General features: G+C 46.7%; 2 protein-coding genes and 1 pseudogene across 2 annotated transcripts; all 3 read right to left on the reverse strand.

Annotated features, from left to right (window-relative positions):
• Positions 1 to 556: 556 nt before the first annotated feature.
• Positions 557 to 1,712, reverse strand: LOC125533822 (expansin-B9-like). Its single transcript, XM_048697164.2, has 3 exons — positions 1,514 to 1,712; positions 1,323 to 1,432; positions 557 to 1,228 (listed from the first exon to the last, which is right to left on the reverse strand). The coding sequence occupies exons 1-3, from the start codon at positions 1,689 to 1,691 to the stop codon at positions 719 to 721; spliced, it is 798 nt and encodes a 265-aa protein (XP_048553121.2). The 5' UTR covers positions 1,692 to 1,712; the 3' UTR covers positions 557 to 718.
• Positions 1,713 to 16,563: 14,851 nt separating this feature from the next.
• Positions 16,564 to 17,945, reverse strand: LOC147991303 (uncharacterized; annotated as a pseudogene).
• An 861-nt stretch (positions 17,946 to 18,806) lies between these two features.
• On the reverse strand, positions 18,807 to 22,513 carry MURE (ALBINO OR PALE-GREEN 13). Its single transcript, XM_048677919.2, has 5 exons — positions 20,616 to 22,513; positions 20,340 to 20,456; positions 20,070 to 20,245; positions 19,487 to 19,632; positions 18,807 to 19,136 (listed from the first exon to the last, which is right to left on the reverse strand). Exons 1-5 carry the CDS (start codon positions 22,417 to 22,419, stop codon positions 19,118 to 19,120), a joined length of 2,262 nt encoding a protein of 753 aa, XP_048533876.1. The 5' UTR covers positions 22,420 to 22,513; the 3' UTR covers positions 18,807 to 19,117.
• Positions 22,514 to 26,249: the final 3,736 nt, after the last annotated feature.

The following is a 26,249-nucleotide window of genomic DNA, read 5'->3' on the forward strand; positions in this document are numbered from 1 at the left end:
ACGATGATAGTGAGCGAAACGCTGATGGGCGAAATATGAAACCTTACGTCTTTAGATGTGCTCTAGTTATTGCACATCTAAGTGAGCGAATCAAGCATAAAGAAAAAAGAAAAAAAAAAGGAAATATCCACACGAATCTCGACGTAAAATCAATGACATAGGACTTAGATGTGTAATACTTATGGCACATCTAGATGTGCTTTAGCAAAACTGTTTTAAATATGTACATAAACAGAGAAGGTTAGTGTTTGCCGGACATCCCTTGAACACAGCTACAAAGTAGTAGTTGCCGCTTCAAAGCTTTGGTCGATGCTAGTCGTTCAACCCTAAACATAACCTAGCTAGTTGCACCTTGTGATTTGTGAATCAGGTAGGGGTATGGCTCAAGTTAGAATCAGGTGCGGCCATTGTTCCATACTTCTAGGAGTATGTCGTAAGAGAGAGAAAATAATGAAATGGCAACATGACCGTCAGCAGATCACAACTGGTGGTAAGAAATGGATCAAACTCCACTAAATTAGAACAAATATAATCGTAGGATCCTATGGAGTACAAAACTAGAATCCTAAACAAGATAAAAGCACGGCGTGCACATGAATCTACGTACATGATTTTAGTTTATGTGGCTATATAGTAAATGAAATAGCCAAAAAAGAAAGCCTAAACAAAAGGATTCGAACTGTGCTAAATGGATCTGAGGCATTGAGTCGCAGAGGCTCTAGAACTGGATATTTGACGGGTAGACGGTGTCGGCCTTCCAGTTGGCGGGGATGACGTCCTTGGCGATGAGCTTCTTGCCGGACTCGCTGGTGACGCGGATGGAGAAGGGGCCCTTGAGCGGCGTGGCGCCGTCCCACCTCCAGATGGCGCCCCACGACAAGGTCAGCGGAATCCACGCGGGCGACTTGCTCTGCTGGATGTCCATCTGCACGACGTCGCCGTCGTCGGAGACGAACTTGACGAGCACGGCCAGGTAGTTGGGGTTGGAGCCCTTCTCGACGTGGAAGGTGATCTTGGTGCCGGGCGCGTACTTGCAGCGCACCCTCCTGAACTGCAGCTCCAGCTCCCCGAAGGAGCGGAGCGTCTGCTCCTTCCCGGGCGGGGCCATGGCGCCGAAGGCCTTGCCGGAGAGGTCGATGTGGTACGGCGCGATGGGCTCGTAGTTCTTGTCGGTGATGAAGATGGTGACGGGCTTGTCGGAGCACGGCGACGGCTTCTGGCACTTGATCTGCGACCCATCCACGCACGTACTTTGGCGGTCGCTCAGCCGATCAAGTAGAAGATCTAGTAAACGACGTGGATGGAGTAGACGTGGTGCGTACCTCGTAGCAGGAGCCGCATCCCTTGCCGTCCTTGAAGATGGGGACGTTGCCGCAGGCGATCATGCCGTTGTAGGGGGGCAGGTTCACGTCCTTGATCCCGCACGCGCCGCCTGCATGCACCTAGACGTAAGCACTGGCTCCGTGCAAGATCGCGATCCAAGAAAACGGAATGCATGGATATTACGTCGTACCGTTGTCTTTGGGGCCGGAGCCGGTGGGCTTGCCGTACCAGGTGGCCTTGGCGGGGAGCCACTGGTTGTTGTAGTTGGTGGTGATGTTGGGGCCCGGCGGCACGCTGGGGATGCACGCGCCGCCGGAGACCAGCGCCGCCAGGACGGCCGCCGCCAGGACGTAGGAGACGGAACCCATATCGATCGATGGACTCGTGTGTTGTTGCGTGTGAGTGTCAGTAGGTGGTGAAGGGCCGTGCGGCGGCGGGCGGTATTTGTAGGCGAGACGGATGGATCAGTGGCTGCGTCAGCGCGCGCGCGCGCGCGGCGGCGGGGCGGCGACGCGATCGGCGGGGCGGCGGTTTGGTCATGCGTTGGTGCTGCGCATGCGCGCGCGCGACGACGACTAGTTCACAGCTAGCTAGGAAACCGACTCGCAGTTTATTCCGTTCTCGATCTGTAGATTCTGCATTTACATTAGGAAACCTACTCGTAGTAAATATTGTGCCGCGGTAACGCACGCCAGGATGGATGGATTTACGCGATTCCTAGCTATACTTTCCTGTGGCTGGAACATTATCCCCTGCACTTATCATCGACGTGCAACAACGTGTCAGTGAACCCCTGCATCTGCATGTGGTATACTCTCGCTATCCATGGCATGCGTGCGCTGCACCGTCGATACAAAACGTTCGGTGTAGGCCTGGAGAAATTGGATCTTTTGCCTCACTTTTTTTTCTAACTTTAAACATGACGGATGGGGCCCGGACCACTTGCCATTGAGACAAGTCTGAGGTAAATCATCAAACCCTATCCTATGTAAAGTGGGGCAAAAGATCCAACTATCCCTGGGCATTCGGGTGTTGGGAAAGACAGAATTTTTTTTTTTGGCGAGGATAACCTTCAATATATTCATCAACTGTCAAGGCAGTATAAAGAACATCAGAAGTAAAAATACACCTACGTCCGTAGACCACCTAGCGATGACCTGGAGCGAGCCAAAGACGCGCCGCCATCTTGGTGTTGGGGAACGTTGCAGAAAACAAAAATTTTCCTACTCGTTTCACCAAGATCCATCTAGGAGTTCATCTAGCAACGAGTCATCGGATGCATCTACATACCTTTGTAGATCGCGCACGGAAGCGTTCAAAGAACGGTGATGATGTAGTCGAACACGACGTGATCCAAATCACCGATGACCAAGCGCCGAACGGACGGCACCTCCGCGTTCAACACACGTACGGGACGGGAGACGTCTCCTCCTTGATCCAGCAAGGGGGAAGGAGAGGTTGACGAAGATCCAGCAGCACGACGGCGTGGTGGTGGATGCAGGGCGTCACAGTAGCAAGGCTTCGCCTATACTATGAGGGAGAGACGTAACGGGGAGAGAGGGAGGCGCCAGGGGCTGGGGTATGAAGTCCCTCCTCTCCCCCACTATATATAGGGGTGCTAGGGGGGGCGCCGGCCCTAGTAGATGAAATCTACTAGGGGGGGCGGCGGCCTAGGGTGGGGGGCTTGCCCCCCAAGCAAGGGGGCGCCCCCCTTTAGGGTTTCCCCTCAACCCTAGCCGCATGGGCCCTAGGGGGGTGGCGCCCCAGCCCACTATGGGCTGGGTTCCCTCCCACTTCAGCCCATGGGGCCCTCCGGGATAGGTGGCCCCACCCGGTGGACCCCCGGGACCCTTCCGGTGGTCCCGGTACAATACCGGTGACCCCGAAACTTGTCCCGATGGCCGAAACAGCACTTCCTATATATAATTCTTTACCTCCGGACCATTCCGGAACTCCTCGTGACGTCCGGGATCTCATCCGGGACCCCGAACAACATTCGGGCTACTGCATATACATATCTTCACAACCCTAGCGTCACCGAACCTTAAGTGTGTAGACCCTACGGGTTCGGGAGACAAGCAGACATGACCGAGACGACTCTCCGGTCAATAACCAACAGCGGGATCTGGATACCCATGTTGGCTCCCACATGCTCCACGATGATCTCATCGGATGAACCACGATGTCGAGGATTCAATCAACCCCGCATGCAATTCCCTTTGTCAATCGATATGTTACTTGCCCGAGATTCGATCGTCGGTATCCCAATACCTCGTTCAATCTCGTTACCGGCAAGTCACTTTACTCGTACCGTAATGCATGATCCCGTGACCAGACACTTGGTCACTTTGAGCTCATTATGATGATGCATTACCGAGTGGGCCCAGCGATACCTCTCCGTCATACGGAGTGACAAATCCCAGTCTTGATCCATGTCAACCCAACAGACACTTTCGGAGATACCCGTAGTCTACCTTTATAGTCACCCAGTTACATTGTGACGTTTGGTATACCCAAAGCACTCCTACGGTATCCGGGAGTTACACGATCTCATGGTCTAAGGAAAAGATACTTGACATTGGAAAACTCTAGCAAACGAACTATACGATCTTGTGCTATGTTTAGGATTAGGTCTTGTCCATCACATCATTCTCCTAATGATGTGATCTCGTTATCAATGACATCCAATATCCATAGTCAGGAAACCATGACTATCTGTTGATCAACGAGCTAGTCAACTAGAGGCTTACTAGGGACATGTTGGTGTCTGTTATTCACACATGTATTACGATTTTCGGATAACACAATTATAGCATGAATAAAGACAATTATCATGAACAAGGAAATATAATAATAATGCTTTTATTATTGCCTCTAGGGCATATTTCCAACAGTCTCCCACTTGCACTAGAGTCAATAATCTAGTTACATTGTGATGAATCGAACACCCATGGAATTCTGGTGTTGATCATGTTTTGCTCTAGGGAGAGGTTTAGTCAACGGATCCGCTACATTCAGGTCCGTATGTACTTTACAAATCTCTATGTCTCCATCTTGAACATTTTCACGAATGGAGTTGAAGCGACGCTTGATGTGCCTTGTCTTCTTGTGAAACCTGGGCTCCTTGGCAAGAGCAATAGCTTCAGTGTTGTCACAGAAGAGCTTGATCGGCCCCGACGCATTGGGTATGACCCCTAGGTCGGTGATGAACTCCTTCACCCATATTGCTTCATGTGCTGCCTCCGAGGCTGCCATGTACTCCGCTTCACATGTAGATCCCGCCACGACGCTCTGCTTGCAACTGCACCAGCTTACTGCCCCACCATTCAAAATATACACGTATCCGGTCTGTGACTTAGAGTCATCCAGATCTGTGTCGAAGCTAGCGTCGACGTAACCCTTTACGACGAGCTCTTCGTCACCTCCATAAACGAGAAACATTTCCTTAGTCCTTTTCAGGTACTTCAGGATATTCTTGACCGCTGTCCAGTGTTCCTTGCCGGGATTACTTTGGTACCTTCCTACCAAACTTACGGCAAGGTTTACATCAGGTCTGGTACACAGCATGGCATACATAATAGAACCTATGGCTGAGGCATAGGGGATGACGCTCATCTCTTCTATATCTTCTGCCGTGGTCGGACATTGAGCTGAGCTCAATTTCATACCTTGTAACACAGGCAAGAACCCCTTCTTAGATTGATCCATATTGAACTTCTTCAATATCTTATCAAGGTATGTACTTTGTGAAAGACCTATGAGGCGTCTCGATCTATCTCTATAGATTTTGATGCCTAATATATAAGCAGCTTCTCCAAGGTCCTTCATTGAAAAACTCTTATTCAAACAGGCCTTGATGCTGTCCAAGAGTTCTATATCATTTCCCATCAAAAGTATGTCATCTACATACAATATGAGAAATGCCACAGAGCTCCCACTCACTTTCTTGTAAACGCAGGCTTCTCCATAAGTCTGTGTAAACCCAAACGCTTTGATCATCTCATCAAAGCGAATGTTCCAACTCCGAGATGCTTGCACCAGCCCATAAATCGAGCGTTGGAGCTTGCATACCTTGTCAGCATACTTAGGATCGACAAAACCTTCCGGCTGCATCATATACAATTCTTCCTTAAGGAAACCATTAAGGAATGTCGTTTTGACGTCCATTTGCCATATCTCAAAATCGTAGAATGCGGCAATTGCTAACATGATTCGGACAGACTTTAGCTTCGCTACCGGTGAGAAAGTCTCATCGTAGTCAACCCCTTGAACTTGTCGATAACCCTTAGCGACAAGTCGAGCTTTATAGATGGTCACATTACCATCCGCGTCTGTCTTCTTCTTAAAGATCCATTTATTTTCTATGGCTCGTCGTTCAACGGGCAAGTCAGTCAAAGTCTATACTTCATTTTCATACATGGATCCTATCTCAGATTTCATGGCTTCTAGCCATTTGTCGGAATCCGGGCCCGCCATCGCTTCTTCATAGTTCGAAGGTTCACCGTTGTCTAACAACATGATTTCCAAGACAGGGTTGCCGTACCACTCTGGTGCGGAACGTGTCCTTGTGGACCTTCGAATTTCAGTAGGAGCTTGATCAGAAGTATCTTGATCATTATCATTAACCTCCTCTCTAGTCGGTGCAGGCACCTCAGGAACATTTTCTTGAGTTGCGCCATTTTCCGGTTCAAGAGGCAATACTTCATCAAGCTCTACTTTCCTCCCACTTACTTCTTTCGAGAGAAACTCTTTCTCTAGAAAGGACCCATTCTTGGCAACAAAGATCTTGCCTTCGGATCTGAGGTAGAAGGTGTACCCAATAGTTTCTTTTGGGTATCCTATGAAGACGAATTTTTCCGACTTGGGTTCGAGCTTTTCAGGTTGAAGTTTCTTGACATAAGCATCGCATCCCCAAACTTTTAGAAACGACAGCTTAGGTTTCTTCCCAAACCATAATTCATACGGTGTCGTCTCAACGGATTTCGACGGAGCCCTATTTAAAGTGAATGCGGCAGTCTCTAAAGCATAGCCCCAAAAAGATAGCGGTAAATCGGTAAGAGACATCATAGATCGCACCATATCTAATAGAGTGCGATTACGACGTTCGGACACACCGTTACGCTGAGGTGTTCCAGGCGGCGTGAGTTGTGAAACTATTCCACATTTTCTTAAGTGTGTGCCAAATTCGTGACTCAAGTATTCTCCTCCACGATCTGATCGTAGAAACTTGATTTTCCTGTCACGTTGATTCTCAACCTCACTCTGAAATTCCTTGAACTTTTCAAAGGTTTCAGACTTGTGTTTCATTAAGTAGATATACCCATATCTACTCAAGTCATCAGTGAGGGTGAGAACATAACGATAGCCACCACGAGCCTCAACACTCATTGGACCGCACACATCAGTATGTATGATTTCCAATAAGTTGGTTGCTCGCTCCATTGTTCCTGAGAACGGAGTCTTGGTCATCTTACCCATGAGGCATGGTTCGCACGTGTCAAATGATTCATAATCAAGAGACTCTAAAAGTCCATCTGCATGGAGCTTCTTCATGCGTTTGACACCTATGTGACCAAGGCGGCAGTGCCACAAGTATGTGGGACTATCATTATCAATCTTACATCTTTTGGTACTCACATTATGAACATGTGTAGTATCACGTTCGAGATTCATAAAGAATAAACCATTCACCATAGGAGCATGACCATAAAACATATCTCTCATATAAATGGAACAACCATTATTCTCGGATTTAAATGAGTAGCCATCTCGAATTAAACGAGATCCCGATACAATGTTCATGCTCAAAGCTGGCACTAAATAACAATTATTAAGGTTTAAAACTAATCCCGAAGGTAGATATAGAGGCAGCGTGCCGACGGCGATCACATTGACCTTGGAACCATTCCCGACGTGCATCGTCACCTCGTCCTTTGCCAGTTTCCGCTTATTCCGCAGCCCCTGCTTTGAGTTACAAATGTGAGCAACTGCACCGGTATCAAATACCCAGGAGCTACTACGGACACTAGTAAGGTACACATCAATTACATGTATATCACATATACCTTTTGTTTTGCCGGCCTTCTTGTCTGCTAAGTATTTAGTGCAGTTCCGCTTCCAGTGACCGCTTCCCTTGCAATAAAAGCACTCAGTCTCGGGCTTGGGTCCATTCTTTGGCTTCTTCCCGGCAAGCAAGCAACTTCCTTGCCGTCCTTTTTGAAGTTCTTTTTACCCTTGCCTTTCTTGAACTTAGTGGTTTTATTGACCATCAACACTTGATGTTTCTTCTTGACTTCTACCTCCGCTGATTTCAGCATTGAGAACAACTCAGGAATGGTCTTTTGCATCCCCTGCATGTTGAAGTTCATCACAAAGCTCTTGTAGCTTGGTGGAAGCGACTGGAGGATTCTGTCAATGACCGCATCATCCGGGAGATTAACTCCCAGCTGAGACAAGCGGTTATGTAACCCAGACATAGTGAGTATGTGCTCACTGACAGAACTATTTTCCTCCATCTTACAGCTGAAGAACTTATCGGAGACTTCATATCTCTCGATCCGGGCATGAGCTTGAAAAACCATTTTCAGCTCTTCGAACATCTCGTATGCTCCATGTCTCTCAAAACGTTTTTGGAGCCCCGGCTCTAAGCTGTAAAGCATGCCGCACTGAACGAGGGAGTAGTCGTCAACACGTGTCTGCCAAGCGTTCATAACGTCTTGGTTCTGTGGGACGGGAGCTTCACCTAGCGGTGCTTGTAGGACATAATCTTTCTTGGCAGCTATGAGGATGATCCTCAGGTTCCGGACCCAGTCCGTATAGTTGCTACCATCGTCTTTCAGCTTGGTTTTCTCTAGGAACGCGTTGAAGTTGAGGACTACGTGGGCCATTTGATCTACAAGACATATTGTAAAATATTTTAGACTAAGTTCATGATAATTAAGTTCATCTAATCAAATTATTAATGAACTCCCACTTAGATTAGACATCCCTCTAGTCATCTAAGTATTACATGATCCGAGTTAACCAGGCCGTGTCCGATCATCACGTGAGATGGACTAGTCAATATCGGTGAACATCTTCATGTTGATCGTATCTTCTATACGACTCATGCTCGACCTTTCGATCTTCTGTGTTCTGAGGCCATGTCTGTACATGCTAGGCTCGTCAAGTCAACCTAAGTGTTTGCATGTGTAAATCTGTCTTACACCCGTTGTATGTGAACGTCTGAATAAAACACCCAATCATCACGTGGTGTTTTGAAACAGCGAACTGTCGCAACGGTGCACAGTTAGGGGGAACACTTCTTGAAATTATTATGAGGGATCATCTTATTTACTACCGTCGTTCTAAGTAAACAAGATGCAAAACATGATAAACATCACATGCAATCAAATAATAAACGTGACATGATATGGCCAATATCACATAGCTCCTTTGATCTCCGTCTCGGGGCTCCATGATCATCTTGTCACCGGCTTGACACCATGATCTCCATCATCATGATCTCCATCATCGTGTCTCCATGAAGTTGCTCGCCAACTATTACTTCTACTACTATGGCTAACGCGTTTAGCAATAAAGTAAAGTAATTTACATGGCGTTTCTCAATGACACGCAGGTCATATAAAAGAATAAAGACAACTCCTATGGCTCCTGCCGGTTGTCATACTCATCGACATGCAAGTCGTGATTCCTATTACAATAGCATGAACATCTCATACATCACATATAGATCATTCATCATTCATCACAACTTTGGCCATATCATATCACAAACCACTTGCTGCAAAAACAAGTTAGACGTCCTCTAATTGTTGTTGCAAGTTTTACGTGGCTGAATTAGGGTTCTAGAAAGAACGTCTTCTTACCTACGTTAAAGCCACAACGTGATTTGTCAACTTCTATTTACCCTTCATAAGGACCCTGTTCATCGAATCCGCTCCAACTAAAGTGGGAGAGACAGACACCCGCCAGCCACCTTATGCAACTAGTGCATGTTAGTCGGTGGAACCGGTCTCACGTAAGCGTACGTGTAAGGTTGGTCCGGGCCGCTTCATCCCACAATACCGCTGAAGCAAGAAAAGACTAGTAGCGGCAAGAAAGTTGACAAATCTACGCCCACAACAAATTGTGTTCTACTCGCGCAAGAAGAACTACGCATAGACCTAGCTCATGATGCCACTGTTGGGGAACGTTGCAGAAAACAAAAATTTTCCTACTCGTTTCACCAAGATCCATCTAGGAGTTCATCTAGCAACGAGTCATCGGATGCATCTACATACCTTTTTAGATCGCGCACGGAAGCGTTCAAAGAACGGTGATGATGTAGTCGAACACGACATGATCCAAATCACCGATGACCAAGCGCCGAACGGACGGCACCTCCGCGTTCAACACACGTACAGGACGGGAGACGTCTCCTCCTTGATCCAGCAAGGGGGAAGGAGAGGTTGACGAAGATCCAGCAGCACGACGGCGTGGTGGTGGATGCAGGGCGTCACAGTAGCAAGGCTTCGCCTATACTATGAGGGAGAGACGTAACGGGGAGAGAGGGAGGCGCCAGGGGCTGGGGTATGAAGTCCCTCCTCTCCCCCACTATATATAGGGGTGCTAGGGGGGCGCCGGCCCTAGTAGATGGAATCTACTAGGGGGGCGGCGGCCTAGGGTGGGGGGCTTGCCCCCCAAGCAAGGGGGCGCCCCCCTTTAGGGTTTCCCCTCAACCCTAGCCGCATGGGCCCTAGGGGGGTGGCGCCCCAGCCCACTATGGGCTGGGTTCCCTCCCACTTCAGCCCATGGGGCCCTCCGGGATAGGTGGCCCCACCCGGTGGACCCCCGGGACCCTTCCGGTGGTCCCGGTACAATACCGGTGACCCCGAAACTTGTCCCGATGGCCGAAACAGCACTTCCTATATATAATTCTTTACCTCCGGACCATTCCGGAACTCCTCGTGACGTCCGGGATCTCATCCGGGACCCCGAACAACATTCGGGCTACTGCATATACATATCTTCACAACCCTAGCGTCACCGAACCTTAAGTGTGTAGACCCTACGGGTTCGGGAGACAAGCAGACATGACCGAGACGACTCTCCGGTCAATAACCAACAGCGGGATCTGGATACCCATGTTGGCTCCCACATGCTCCACGATGATCTCATCGGATGAACCACGATGTCGAGGATTCAATCAACCCCGCATGCAATTCCCTTTGTCAATCGATATGTTACTTGCCCGAGATTCGATCGTCGGTATCCCAATACCTCGTTCAATCTCGTTACCGGCAAGTCACTTTACTCGTACCGTAATGCATGATCCCGTGACCAGACACTTGGTCACTTTGAGCTCATTATGATGATGCATTACCGAGTGGGCCCAGCGATACCTCTCCGTCATACGGAGTGACAAATCCCAGTCTTGATCCATGTCAACCCAACAGACACTTTCGGAGATACCCGTAGTCTACCTTTATAGTCACCCAGTTACGTTGTGACGTTTGGTATACCCAAAGCACTCCTACGGTATCCGGGAGTTACACGATCTCATGGTCTAAGGAAAAGATACTTGACATTGGAAAACTCTAGCAAACGAACTATACGATCTTGTGCTATGTTTAGGATTGGGTCTTGTCCATCACATCATTCTCCTAATGATGTGATCTCGTTATCAATGACATCCAATGTCCATAGTCAGGAAACCATGACTATCTGTTGATCAACGAGCTAGTCAACTAGAGGCTTACTAGGGACATGTTGGTGTCTGTTATTCACACATGTATTACGATTTCCGGATAACACAATTATAGCATGAATAAAGACAATTATCATGAACAAGGAAATATAATAATAATGCTTTTATTATTGCCTCTAGGGCATATTTCCAACACTTGGCCCCTCCCTCATCGGAGCCAGGCAAACCTTGTTGTAAAACAGTCGGGAAGTCATCGTGCTAAGGTCCCATAGGACCAGCGCGCCAGAACAGCAACCGATGTCGATGAAGAGAAGCGTAGATCGGAAAGATCCAACCTGTAGACACACAAACATAGACAAACGAAGACAAGATCCACGTGGATCCACCGAAGACAAATACCGACCGAACCCCGCAAGATCCGTCGGAGACAAATCTTCACACGCCCTCCGAAAATGCTAGAAACGCCACCGGAACGAGGACAAGGAGGGGAGAAACTTATTCCATCTTTAGAGAGCCACCGTCGCCTCCCCTCTCTGAGCAGGACACAAACCCTAACAAAACTCAAAAGAGCATGAAAAAACGAAATCCTCCCGCCGGCAAGGGCCGGGATCCACCACGCCTCCATGGCATTAAGACCACACAAGACGAGGTAGACCAACGGCGACATCGGTGGGAGGCACAAGAAACCCTAGCCAAAGGATCCTCTTTCTTTCCGTGGAAGAAAGGAAACGACTAGCCTCACATGTGCCACGATTCGTTGGCTACATACTCCCTCTTTTTTGGTTTAATTTAAAGAGCTCATCTCAAAAATTTCAAAGTGCTTTGAATCTCATGCCTTATTTAATTCCTAGAGATGAGACAAATGAAATTAGTGGTCTTGCATGCTCTTATTCTACGTGCATCATGCAAGTCCAATTTTAGAGGGAGGATGTTGCACTTAGACTAGCTACAATGTAAAGTAACATACACATATTCCTAGACTATATTACTATCTTCATAATGGGTAGTAACATAAGTATGGTACTGCAAAGCCTCATTTATTAGGTTATAGACTCATATTGCATTGGGACATGTGATGTTACAGTAACTAGCTAAGTTACTCAAACTACCTCTTTCCTCATTAACTCATTGCCACATAAGCAAATTTGCTGAGTTGGACTCGATGTTACTGCTGAAGTTACTCCCACTGTGGCTAGTCTTATTGCTTCGACAGTCGAACATGTGAGAAATATTTTATTAGGTAGTTTTGTATTCACAAAACTCGTGCCATCCACTCATCATCTACGGTTGTTGAGACTTCAGATTTGAGCCCTCTAACCGAAAGTGGGGAGTATATTGGTTGTTGGCTAATTTCTTTTTGTCGTCCAATTTCAAAGATAAGGAGGAAAGGCCCGTGAACTCTGTGAACAAACATGTGATGTGATGGTCTCATATCATGGCAGATAGTTGCATCTTGGGGCAGAACATATACTATGAAATGAATGTACCTGTGCTCCCAAATTCACCACAGCGTTTTCGGCTGTTCTATGAAACCCGATAGAAGATTGAGGCAAACTCGGGGCTGTGGACATATTTTGCAAACAGAACATTTATTTCGTCAAAATCAACCCACAGTTTAGCTTGCACTGCGATTTCACTGCATTGGATTGATTTTGGTGAAACCTAAGTGTTTTAATAACATTGAGCTAGACCATGTTTGAGCGCAGGTTGATTTCATCAAAATCCAAGGTCCATTAGCGAATTGCCAACAACTGATATGTAGTCAAACCGTGTCCGTTGGTTTCCCCCAAAGACCTAGAATCACATTGTGCATTGGGTGCACAGATTCTTTTGTTTCACATGATATGTTTTTCCATTCGGGGAGCGCGTGTGCCATTTGAGTGATGCATAGTTTCATTGTGATTGGTTGTGCATATGTGCATAAATATGTGTGAAGCACTTTTCAAAACACACACGCACGCAAACACAGACATGCACATGCATGAACTTCATCCATTAAAAAGCTACTCCCTCCATTGCAAAATAAGCGTCTCAACATTAATACAACATTATACTAAAGTTTAGTATACAAAGTTGAGGGACTTATTTTCGGACGAAGGGAGTATGGTTCTTCTAGTACTCCCCCCGTTCCGAATTACTTGTCGCAAGTATGGATGTATTTAGATGTATTTTAGTTCTAGATACATCCATTTCTGCGACAAGTAATTTGGAACGGAGGGAGTACATGTTAACACAGGGGATGAACCTTAATAAACATAATAGATGAACCTATTAAGTCGGGCGCTTCCTAACGTTTCTCACACACCCATCATCCACTCATGGACCTTGACGGCACAGGTGGAGTTTCAACGCGATTTGAGAGAGGCTAAATGAATCTTAAATAATGTTGAGGGGGCTAATCTAGTGTACTATCTCCGATCCATATTACTTGTCGATCCAGCTTTTTCTTGGCTTCCGTAGTTAATCATCTAAAATCCAAGGGAGGCTGGCCTGCACGCCATGCCTATACCCATACAGTGCCAGGCAGGCGGTGGACTCATTTTTGGATTAGGAAAGGGAAGAAGGGGCCTAAGCACGGCAGATGTCGTACATTTGAGTGGCAAAGGAAAGGGAGACCGTACTGAGGGGGTATTATGTTAAATTTGGCCCAAATAATGTTAAATATTACATGTTAAAAAATTGTTGGGGGACATGTCCCCCCTTTGGCACTCACTGAGCTCTGCCACTGCTTAACGCAGCATCAGCTAATGAGTCTACATACTTGACACCACGGGGTTGAAGCTAATTAAGCTCATACTACGTGATTCGCTCACGGAAAGGCCATCGGAAATCAGAACTTGCTCCCGTCACTCGCCCCGCCGTTGAATGAGCATGAGGTCGTCGACTGCTACCGTGGCGGCTCCACCTTGTCGTCGGAGCCGTGGATGCCGTCGACGGATGAGTTGTCATTGTTGCTGCCGCACCTTCCTAATTGCAAAATTGTCCGGATTCGTGCCGCACAATCTCTGTTCAAAATTGTCCAATCAAGACGATCGCAAAACTTATTACTAATAGGTTAAAAAATATCCCTAGCCTAGTCCATGGTGACCAGATTGGCTTTATCTTTAGAAGGAACATTGTGGAAAACTTTGTTTACGCTGCTGATCTCATCAGCACCTCCTATAATAGGGAACTTCCTACTATGGTTCTCAAACGGGGTTTTAGGAAAGCGTTCGACTCTATCTCGTGGGTTTCTCTCGACAAAATCCTATGCTTAAGGGGTTTTCCATCTAAATTCAGACTTTGGATACACAACATCCTCTCAACTAGCAAAACTGTCATTCTTTTTAACGGTTTCCCACAGCCTTGGATCACATGTAAAAATGGGCTGAGGCAGGTCGATCCTCTCTCTCCATATCTGTTCATCATCGTGATAGATGTACTGCAATAACTCATTTCGCGACATCTTCATCTTTCTCTGCTATATTACCCACTCTTTGCTCACTTACCACCCACCACACTTCAGTATGTAGACGACATGTTAATTATTGCCACGGCCTCGCCCTCGACGGCCTCAACTTTGAAAGGGGTGCTTCAAATTTTCTCACTTGCCACTGGCCTCCACATTAACTTCTTCAAAACATGCTTTGTCCCTCTGCACACTCCTCCCACTATTCAAAACACAATTGCATCCATCCTTGCTTTCCCAATCTCTTCCTTCTCCCAAATTTATTTAGGTCTACCGCCTTCACCCAACCATTTTCTCCCAATTCTAGAACGTTGCACAAAAATTCCTCTCAGGTTGGCATGCCAACCTTCTGTCCAACCTCTGAGGTTGGCACTCATCACGAACATTATTGAATCCTTGCTTATTTACTTCATGCTTGATTTCCCTTTTGCAAACAAGTTGATGCTCTTAGACGTGCTTTCTTTTGGACAGCAGAGGACACTTGTTCAAAGGCTCAATGTCTCATTGCTTGGGATAATGTATGTAAACCTAAAAAGTTCGGTTATATAGGCATTAAAAACTTGCATATACAAAATAAATGCATTCTCATGAAATTTGCCGTTAAGGCTCTACTTCCTTCCCCTACCCCTTGCCTTGACCGGCTTTCTCTTCAATACCCAAATGCTTTTGTAGCCCCTACTATCCACAATTATTTTCTGTGCAAAACTATAAACTCCCAATTGCCCTCACTGCATAATATTTCTTTTGTTCTTACAAACAACAGGTCCTCTACTTTCTTTTGGCTTGATACTGGCTCACTCCACAACCTATTAAAAAAAAGCCTTGCTCTTTGTCGCATTCTGTTTTGCCCTTTGTTCGAGTGGGAAACATTATGTGTTTTGGTTTAGAATTTAACCTGTGTAATTGCCTAACTTCTGCTGCCTCCACAGAATTAATTTTCTTTTTTCTCTGTTGCAAGACTTTATAGTTTCAAATGAGCAGGACTATCGCTTCCTCAACATGACTTCTCAACAAAAAAAATCTTATGAGATTCTAAGGAGACTGGCAAAGATATAATGCCAAACGCATATAGCAGGCCAAGGTGCCAAATAAGATCAAGGTTTTAGCATGGTTGGTCTTCAAAGGAAGGCTAAATAAAATGGCCAACCTTGCACACATGTCAAGGACTGCCGCAGATGTTCTCATCAAACGGAGGACACGGATCACCTCTTCATCTCATGTCCAGTCGTAGATAGGATTTAATAGCGGCTTGCACCTACCTCCATTCCACCGACACCTCAATTCCTTGGGATGCAGCGACGCCACACGGACTGAACGACAGTGTATGGCCTTTTATCCTACTGGCGATTCTCTGACGCATTTGGGATGGCAGAAATGCAAAGGTTTGAACCTTGACTCTCACCCCCTCCCTCACTCTAAAACATATTGTCTCACTTATATTTGTGGTCACATCGCTTACACAAGCAGTGTGATAAGGACGATGTCTTCTCGTGCATTTGTGTGCCTGTGTAATCTTTGTGAATGTGCTTGCGGCTTGCCGCTTTTGAGCAATATATTCAGGTGGGGGAGCCCCCCCCCCCCCCCCCCCCCCCTCCTCTCTCGCATGGCAATTCTAGAAAAATATGCACCAAGGAAAAAAACAAAGAGGTGCAAGGTGGGAGGAGGAGACAAGGAACATGGACGCTTGTCATGAGGTGGTATAAAATTTAGCTTTCACACACCCATGCTCATACCAACAGTACCTCCACATCGATTTCTAGATACTTTTTCTGACTTGATAGAAACACACGGGTAACTTGCTTGCCAAGCTCGCAAATGAAGCAAAGTGTTTCTCACACGCGGAATGGCCCAGTGCCATTTCTTCAAAAAATTGAGGTTGCGGGTCATATTTTCCCTCCGCGTGGAAGCTCGTTGCGTACAACACCCAGCGATTCATGACCACCCAACCCCGTGCGCCTGTTTCATTACAAAATAGCAAGTGTAGGTTTCAAATTTTACTTTTGCAGATGCGTCTGAAACACCTGTTTCTCACTATAACAAAGTTGGCAACAACACTGATTTGAGCACATGCACATATCAAGTCTTCATTCATCCATCGCCAAAACACACATATCATGCAATTCGAGCTCGTTATCCATTCATCCATCAACACATTGCACAAGTATAGCATACAACACACACGAGGTTAATATTGCTACTGGTTCTTCCTTCCTGGTCCTCCGTAAGCGAATTGTCCTGCTGAAATTGGCCAAAGAGAGTAAAGCTTGATGTCAGTGACATCGGTGGACAGATCATCATCGATAAAGTTGCTCCTCCCGTCCTCCATGATGACATGAATGTCTCGGATCTTCGCCGCATTGCCCCAATCAGAGCCGAAGGCTCCACTGCCCATCGGAGGAGGTGTGGTAGTTTTAGACTTGAGAGCATGGCCACCCAACACGACTTGAGTTGCTTTGTAGAAAAAGTCGTCGAATAGTGACGCCGGGAAGTAGGCGACCGGGATCGGGTCCTCGTCGTTTACACCAGCGTGCAACCACCAGTTCCCGTTCAACTTGGTCTGTGATTTTTACATGTTTCGTGGAGAAGAAGACGACTGCATTAGAGTTTTAACTATATATTCCACGTGCCTGGTGAGCGAAAAACTTGCAAGTGAACACATACGTACGTACCCTGAACAGCTTAATGGTGATATTTGCCGTGTCCCATTAGCCTGGGATACTGGGGCTATGACATCCCCGGGGAATATTGGAGACCCGCTCACAAGCTGGATACCAGGACAATCATAGTTGACACACCCTGTGCTCTGCCGGCTGTCTTTCTGCAGTTACATTCATGTCATGATTTAATCACATCACAAGCTTACTAAAATCCTATTTCGGTGAAGAAAGAAGTCGGTGTACGTAGTTTGCGAGCTTCTAAAAATCATCATCACAAGATCAATTTGAAGGACACACTTACCGTCCAAGCCGTATAAAGGTAAGTTTGCGAGTCATTAAAGTAAGACGGCCACACCTACATATTTTTCCATGGATAAGTGAGAAAGGTTCAAGTAGAGAAAAGCCATTGCGATAACAATGCAAATCTACAGAGCATAGGAAGGCAACTTTACCACCCATCCAACGGTAATTGCACTGACGTTCTTGCTAAAATCAGCCTCGAAGTTACTTATCGAAATTGCTGCCCCGCTCACTTGGCCATCTTTGAGATTGTATCCATAGACATCCAGGGTGGCAGATACTCCATAATATCCACTGTCCCTGTCAGTGCTTTTAATATAAACAGCCTCCTGAAATTAATACATGAAGCTACATTAGTCAGTAAATATTCTCGCAAACAAATATTAGTCGGTAATTAAATAGAGGGCCAAGCAAAGGAACTCACGTATGGCTGAACAGTGCCACCATGCTTGGGTGGGAGCTCAATGTATGGGAGCTGTAGATGAACGGAGCTCAGTGAACGTGATGAACTTGATGCTTTCGCTTCCATGCTGGCACCCGCATTTTCCTTCAAGGCATAATTAGGGTAGCATATACTCGTCAGTGAATATATTCTATTTGAAGCAGCGCAGAAGATTCAGTTTACTGTTAGATTACCAGAGAAGAGATCGTGTAGGTTTTAGTTAATTTGGACTAAAACCACGAAACTTAATATTGAAAGGAGGGAGTATGAAGTTTGAACTTTCAAAACAAGAAACAAGATGGTGAAAACTAGAACAGCAATCTGCGGCTAGAGGATGATAGGAGATGATATGTCCAGTGTATCTAAGCCTGAACCGTAAGCAGATTCGTGCGATGTCTAGATCGATGCATGTAAAAAAAAAACAATGACATTGCAAATTTATTTAAATTGAACAATTCAACGAGGGGGGGCACCACTGTTTAGCTTTCACCTCTTGATGATTGGTCTGATGAACTCGGCCTCCAAGGGTTTGATGTGCAAGAAGAATGCTGCAAAAGAACAAGATGTGTAGTTCTACATGAAGTCGAGACATGTTGGGAGACAACAAATAGAGAGCAATATTCTTCTGGCGCCGTAGAAGTATGTATGTCAACCTCTTTATATGGAGATCTCTTATATGGACGCCTCCATCCGACCGGTGTTCCCCCGATTGCGCGGACCCAGAGGCAGCCCATAGTCAAAATTGGAATGAAAATATGGAAGATAATATGTTCAGAGATGAAATATGGAATGTAATCCTCCTCCCAAAGATTTAATCTGTGGGGCGACGCCGATTGATTTCTTTGTTAAATGGAAAGAACCGATTCTCTCCTTTGTCCAACATTAAATGTGTGCCATGCAAACGCCACTTATATTTTTCAAGGTACCAAACGCGGTCGGAGAAATGTGTGCCCTCTGGATTGTAGCACACTTCATAAAAAAATTGCACATGAAGAACCCGGACGTTTATTTGTCTATTTTTCATGAAAACTGACACTGGGGAAATTGCTTTTTTCCATTCCGGTGTGCCTTTAATGTACCGTAAAATAACTTACAATTTTCAAGGCCATCTACTTATCTACTCTGCAGCAATCATCAATGATGATCATAAGCTAGTTGTTTGTTAGCAGTCAGCAGCCGAGGTTAGAACCTTGAGCAAAAGCTGGATCAGATCGGCTAGTCTATCTTTGAGAAGCTCGGCCATCTTGGGTACATCACAATCAGTGGCTTTCTGGTAACCTGTGGCAGACAGAGAGAAGCGAGATCAGTAAATCTGTGGTTTTCATGTGAAACGACATTGCAAAAGAGGAAATCTGGTACAGCAGAATCTCTGATGCAATACAATGCGGTCAGGGCAAGTTGTGCAAAAATCACAAAATGCAAGGTAGATCACAAGAATTGGACTGGAATTTATATCGTGTGATTCCTTTGGGTGTTTTGGTGGAGGCTTGTATTTTCAATAGGACATGAAAAAACAGAGGCAAGGCCAAAGTGTTAAGGCACAACCTTATGGCAACAAGCACATACTCATGAATCATGAGGGATGAAGCCCTGAGAACAGGGCAAAAGTGATTTAGAACGAAACGTACCGCCATGGAAACTCAGAGGTATCTATTCCAGATCGATGCAATTGATCAACGTATTGCAGTGCTTCTCGGCACTCTTCCCTGTCATCAAAGAACTCCTTCTTATCGCCTTCCATCTGATAAGTATCATTCCCTTTTCCAGTGACAACCTGAAGGATGAACAAAAGCAATCAGGAATAAGGACCAAGATGGACCAACATGTGGAAGATGGTCAGCAGTAAAAATGTAATACATGCTATCACCTAGAGGGTCAAGCCTTCTATCTCATAACATTAATGCAACTTCTTAGTTGTTCACTAGCATATTAAGTTAACTGCAGATAGTAACACATCAATCTACTTTCAATCTTTCTGAGCATGTTCTACATTCTTATAGATTAATGCATTTGGGGATTAGATCTTTGAAATCATTATAATTAAAATCTGACAAGAGCCAAGATCAGCTTCAATAAGCATTTTTACACAGGATCGTACGCATGGAGATTCAAGTGTAGCATATTTCAACAATTTGTTCATATAGGATTATACGGTGACTATGGACAACAGCAAAGCTTTCCTTATAGTGAAGAAAATCATAGAAAACTTACAACAACATCGCCTTGCTCGCCCATTGCAACAGCAGCTCGCACTGCAACTCTTCTAATATCATGTAAGAAGAGTCTGTGACCATTTGGTAGGGGCGGATAATAATCATTTGCACCATGCTTCAAGTATTCTTCCATGGTCCATCCTACACCAGACAACATATCGTCCAGGATATCCACTGCTCAGAATAGACCAAGAAATGTGTAAACTTCAGCTCACTCATTTATTTAATAACATTAGGATCTCATAACGAAATATACTAAGGACCATACATGGATCTTCACTTGCTGGATTGTCGGATGTCAACATAACAACATCACTTTTCTCAGCAGCAATCTTTGTCATCATCGGCCTCTTCCCTCTTTCTTTCTCACCGCAACATCCAACAACTACAGAGAACAACATACCAGGAGGCTCAGTTTGTAATACCACAACCAGAATAAAGAATATATAGCAAAACGTACAGCAAATTAACAGTTCGAAACCAGTATAAACTTTGTGGAGGCGGTGTGTTAATGAGAACTATTGTATGAGAGAAAGTATCATACCAGTGACAATACGCCGTGGGCCTAGTTCCTTTACACTGTCAAGAAGCCTTGACAGAGCTTCCGGTGTCCTCGCATGATCAATGATCACCCCAAAGGCTTGCTCCTCATCAATTAGCTCACACCGACCTGGGATTGCATCCACCTCTTCAATACCTTTCACTATGTCCTCCAATGGCGCACCCACTGCAACACCAACTGCCACAGTTGCAAGGATATTGTAGATGTTGTCTCTTCCAAGCAGTCCAGAGGAGATTTCAAGGATTCCGTGCGGTGTCTGTACGAGAACCTCCGTCTCAAACAGGGAAAGCTGGTACTTGAGAGTGTGCACATCAGCCTTCTTGTTCTCAAATGAATATGTCACCACCGGGACACCATGCCCCCCTTGGGCGGCGAAGAATGGTGCGCTCGGATCATCGATGTTTACCACCTTACGGTGGCGCTCAGGATCCACCATTCTGGAGAAAAGGGAGGCCATGCTGCTCATGTACCCCTCGTATGTCATGCTAGCCTCTAAATTGGCATGCCTAACATTGGTCAGCACGGCGATATCGTAATCTATCTCACTGTCCACACCTGATGGTAGCATCTCATCAGTGGTCGTCTCCAACACAACGGCTTCAGCGCCATTGTGCAACATCGTTGCCATCAGCTTCTGCACGGCCATCGAATCACCTGATGCAGCAGGTTGCGCATCCAGCTTGTTGCTGCCGAAGGCATAGGCTCCAAGAACGCCTACCATGCCGGTCCTGACACCCATGGCCTCGTACATTGCTTTGACGAGGTGGGACGTGGTGGTGACCCCGTCTGTGCCCGTGATGCCAATAACGGCCATGTCCTTGGAGGGCCGTCGGTAGAGGCAGGCAGGGAGCACGCGGAGAGCGGCCGTGATGTCATCGACGATGACCAGAGCGCGACAGGCCAGGGTGCCCTCGATGTCCACGTCCTGGTCGGCCACGACGGCAACGGCACCGCGCTTGTCAGCCTCGGTAAGGCCAGCAAGCCCGCTCTCTCCCACGCACACGAAGAGGTCCCCGGCCGCCACGAGGGTGGCGTCGCTCTGCACCCCCGAGAGCGCGACGTCCTGGTCGCCCGTCACCGCTACCGGGACCAGCTTGCTCTCGTCGAGGAGCTCGGCCAGCGTCATGCGGAAGGCGGGCTGCCGTATCCTGTCCCCCTCTAGACCGAGCTCGTCCGCCACATCAAAGGCTTCGCCGTCTTCGTCGAGCGGCAACCCCTCGTCGCCGTACTCCTCCTCGGCTTCGTCGTCCTCCTCGTCAGCCACGGACGCCACACTGAGGCCCTGCAGCCTCCGAATCTCGTCGAGGTCGATGGCCTCCTCGGGGGACAGCTCGTCGGCGGGGACGTCCACCTCGGGCGGCGGAGGCGGGGTGGGCTTAATGAGCCCGCGCCGCGTGAACTCCTCCCTCTTCTCGGCAATAGCGCGGTCGATCTCGTCGAAGAACTCGTCGTCGGGGTCATAGCTCCCGCCGGCGGGGGCCGGGGGAGGGGACGAGAAGAGCGGGTGGTCGGCAGTGACCTCTGGCTGGTCAGCCTGCTGCCGTTTCCGCGCTCGCTCCACGTGGCGCGCGAGCTGGTCGTACCGGTTGAGGCCGTGGGACGAGTCCTCGGCGGCCTCGGGGGGCTCGTCGTCCGCGGTGGGCGGCCGGAAGCGGCGCCCCGCGGCGAGGCGGAGAGGGGCCCGGCGCGGGGGCGGGGGTGCTAGGGCTCGGGGCGGCGGGCGGGAGGTGGAGGGGAAGGGGAAGGGGAAGGGGAGGTGGAAGGCGAGGTGCGGCGCCGTGGCCATGGGAGACGAGACTGTGGGGGTTTGCGTCGCTGACAACGGGAAAGGTGGGAGGTTTAGGATTGGGGAAGACGGGGATGAGCCGATGAGGTGCGGTGTTGCTTCGGGCCGGATTGGTGGGCTGACTTTTGAATTTCGTCCGCCCGGCTGAGCAAATAAATGAACGAAGCTACTCCCTTCCGTTACTCAAAAGAATTGCAAGTTCTCAAAAAAATTACCTCACAAAAAATTGTCTAAAAAAATTACTCAGAGCAACTCCAACGCGGCAGCGCTTTTTTTTTTGTCCGTTCGGGTCGACCACCCGCTCGGCGTCCGCCAGATTTGAGATTTAGATCGGCAGTGTACCCAACGCGCCGACCCATATTTACCGGCGTGGACTGCTGGCCGCCCTTTTTCGACAAATATGCACAAATTTTCACAAGCAAACATATAGTTTCAAACCAAATAAATAGCATAGTTTTACAAGCCGAATAAAAATAAAATAGTGTCACATAGTTTTGCAAGCTGAATAAAAAAGATACATCTATTGGTTGTCAACATGAGCCCACATATATTCAACCAAATCATTTTGCAATTGCATGTGAGTTTTTCAATCACGCATGTCATGATGAAATTGGGTCAACTATTCAAACATTGCCGCTCCTCCATGCTCAGGCACAACATTCTCACCCTGAAAGTGAAACCCTTGATCATAGATACGTTCCGGGCGCTCATATTCTACGATCATATTGTGCATGATCACACAAGCAGTCATCATCTCCCACAGCTTCTTCGTGCTCCAAGTCCTAGCAGGATATCGAACGATGCCCCGTCGAGATTGCAAAACACCAAAGACAAGCTCGACGTCCTTCCTAGCACTCTCTTGCTCTTCGGCAAATCTTTTCTTCTTCTCTCCGACAGGGTTGGGGATTGTCTTCACAATATTGGTCCACTGAGAATAGATACCGTCACCTAGGTAGTATCCTTTATCGTAGTTGTGGTTGTTGATGGTAACGTTCACCGGTGGGCTGTTGCCTTCGGCAAGCCTAGCAAACACCTGCGAGCGCTGAAGCACGTTGGTATCATTGTGTGATCCGGCCATGTCAAAGAAAGAGTGTCAGATCCAGAGATCTTGTGAGGTTACGGCCTCAAGTATGACAGTGCAAGCCCTGACATGGCCCTTATACTGTCATTGCCAAGCAGAAGGACAGTTCTTCCACTCCCAGTGCATGCAGTCTATACTGCCAAGTATCCCTGGGAATCCTCTGCTGGCATTCATCGCCAACAAGTGGGATGTATCTTCAACAGTCGGCTCTCTCAGGTACTCAGGGCCAAATACAGCAATCACAGTCATGCAGAACTTTTACATGGAGTCTAGACATGTAGACTCGCTCATACGGACGTACTCATCAATGAGATCACCGGGCACTCTGTATGCGAACATTCGGACGGCTGCAGTGCATTCCTGATAAGATGAGAAACCAATCTTTCCAATGGCATCCTCTTTGCACTCAAAATAGGCATCGTATCCGACTATCCCTCTCTAATACGGTTGAAAAGATGCCTACTCATACGGAAACGCCGCCGGAATTTTTGATGTTTGAACAACGGGTTGGTTGTGTCAAAGTAGTCCCTCCAAAGAAGGAAATGGCCGCTCTCTCGGTTGTGATTTGTATCTATAATTTTTAATTGTTCTATGTTGTTATGTTATCATTCTTGAATGTTTTACAATCATTTTATAGCAGGTTTATCTCAATTTTTTGGGACTAACCTATTCACATAGTGTCCAGTGTCAGTTGTTATTTTTTGCTTATTTTTTACTTCGCAGAAAATCAATACCAAATGGATTCCAAACGGAGCGAAACTTTTTGGTGATTTTTTCTGTACCAGAAGACACCTATTGGGCCAAAGAAGTACCAGACGGGGGGCTGATACGTCTCCAACGTATCTATAATTTTTAATTGTTCCATGCTATTATATTATCTGTTTTGGACGTTAATGGGCTTTATTTTACACTTTTATATTATTTTTGGGACTAACCTATTAACCGGAGGCCCAACCCAAATTGTTGTTTTTTTGCCTATTTCAGTGTTTCGTAAAAAAGGAATATCAAGCGGAGTCCAAACGGAATGAAACCTTCGGGAACGTGATTTTTGGAACAAACGTGATCCAGAGGACTTGGAGTGGACGTCAAGCAATCAACGAGGCGGCCACGAGGCAGGGGGCGCGCCTACCCCCCTGGGCGCGCCCTCCCCCTCGTGGGCCCCTCGTTGCTCCACCGACCTACTTCTTCCTCCTATATATGTTCACATACCCCGCAAACATCCAGGAGCACCACGAAACCCTATTTCCACCGCCGCAACCTTCTGTACCCAAGAGATCCCATCTTGGGGCCTTTTCCGGAGCTCCGCCGGAGGGGGCATTGATCACGGAGGGCCTCTACATCAACTTCATGGCCCCTCCGATGATGTGTGAGTAGTTTACCTCAGATCTACGGATCCATAGCTAGTAGATAGATGGCTTCTTCTCTCTCTTCGGATCTCAATACAAAGTTCTCATCGATTCTCTTGGAGATCTATTCGATGTAATCTTCTTTTGCAAGTCACTGGGAAAGGACACCGCAAGATTGAACCCAAAGTTAAGAACTTCCCCCATTGTAAGAAAGATCAATCTAGTAGGCCAAACCAAACTGATAATTCGAAGAGACTTGTAAAGATAACCAATCATACATAAAAGAATTCAGAGAAGATTCAAATATTGTTCATAGATAGACTTGATCATAAACCCACAATTCATCGGTCTCAACAAACACACCGCAAAAAGAAGATTACATAGAATAGTTCTCCACAAGAGAGGGGGAGAACATTGTATTGAGATCCAAAAAGAGAGAACAAGCCATCTAGCTAATAACTATGGACCCGTAGGTCTGAGGTAAACTACTCACACTTCATCGGAGGGGCTATGGTGTTGACGTAGAAGCCCTCCGTGATCGATGCCCCCTCCGGCGGAGCTCCGGAACAGGCCCCAAGATGGGATCTCATGGATACAGAAAGTTGCGGCGGTGGAATTAGGGTTTTGGCTCCGTATCTGATTGTTTGGGGGTACGTAGGTATATATAGGAGGAAGGAGTACGTCGGTGGGGCAACAGGGGGCCCACGAGGGTGGAGGGCATGCCTGGGGGGGTAGGCGCGTCCCCCTACCTCGTGGTCTCCTCTTTTGTGTCTTGACGTAGGGTCCAAGTCTCCTGGGTCTTGTTCGTTGAGAAAATCACGTTCCCGAAGGTTTCATTCCGTTTGATATTCCTTTTCTTCGAAACCCTAAAACAGGCAAAAAACAGCAATTCTGGGTTGGGCCTCCGGTTAATAGGTTAGTCCCAAAAATAATATAAAAGTGGAAAATAAAGCCCAATAATGTCCAAAACAGTAGATAATAGAGCATGGAGCGATCAAAAATAATAGATACGTTGGAGACATATCAAGCATCCCCAAGCTTAATTCCTGCTCGTCCTCGAGTAGGTAAATGATAAAAACGGAATTTTTTATGCGGAGTGCTACTTTGCATAATTTTAATGTAATTCTTCTTAATTGTGGTATGAATATTCAGATTCTAAAGATTCAAGACAAAAGTTTAATATTGACATAAAAATAATAATACTTCAAGCATACTAACAAAGCAATTATGTCTTCTCAAAATAGCATGGCCAAAGAAAGTTATCCCTACAAAATCATATAGTCTGGCTATGCTCCATCTTCACCACACAAAATATTTAAATCATGCACAACCCCGATGACAAGCCAAGCAATTGTTTCATACTTTTGGTGTTCTCTAACTTTTTCAATCTCCACGCAATACAT

The sequence above is a fragment of the Triticum urartu genome, chromosome 1A, assembly GCF_056163025.1.
Source record: "Triticum urartu cultivar PI428250 chromosome 1A, HENAU_Tu73, whole genome shotgun sequence".
Classification (NCBI taxonomy): Eukaryota; Viridiplantae; Streptophyta; class Magnoliopsida; order Poales; family Poaceae; genus Triticum; species Triticum urartu.

Excerpts from the sequence above, each read along its gene's own strand:
- MURE (XM_048677919.2), bottom strand. The coding sequence starts at position 22,419 with ATGGCCACGGCGCCGCACCTCGCCTTCCACCTCCCCTTCCCCTTCCCC. Across the intron at positions 20,457-20,615 it reads CCCACGGCGTATTGTCACTG|TTGTTGGATGTTGCGGTGAG; the intron begins GTATGATACTTT and ends TGTTCTCTGTAG. Across the intron at positions 20,246-20,339 it reads TCCAGCAAGTGAAGATCCAT|TGGATATCCTGGACGATATG; the intron begins GTATGGTCCTTA and ends TATTCTGAGCAG.
- LOC125533822 (XM_048697164.2), bottom strand. The coding sequence starts at position 1,691 with ATGGGTTCCGTCTCCTACGTCCTGGCGGCGGCCGTCCTGGCGGCGCTG. Across the intron at positions 1,433-1,513 it reads CTCCGGCCCCAAAGACAACG|GCGGCGCGTGCGGGATCAAG; the intron begins GTACGACGTAAT and ends AGGTGCATGCAG. Across the intron at positions 1,229-1,322 it reads GATGCGGCTCCTGCTACGAG|ATCAAGTGCCAGAAGCCGTC; the intron begins GTACGCACCACG and ends GATGGGTCGCAG.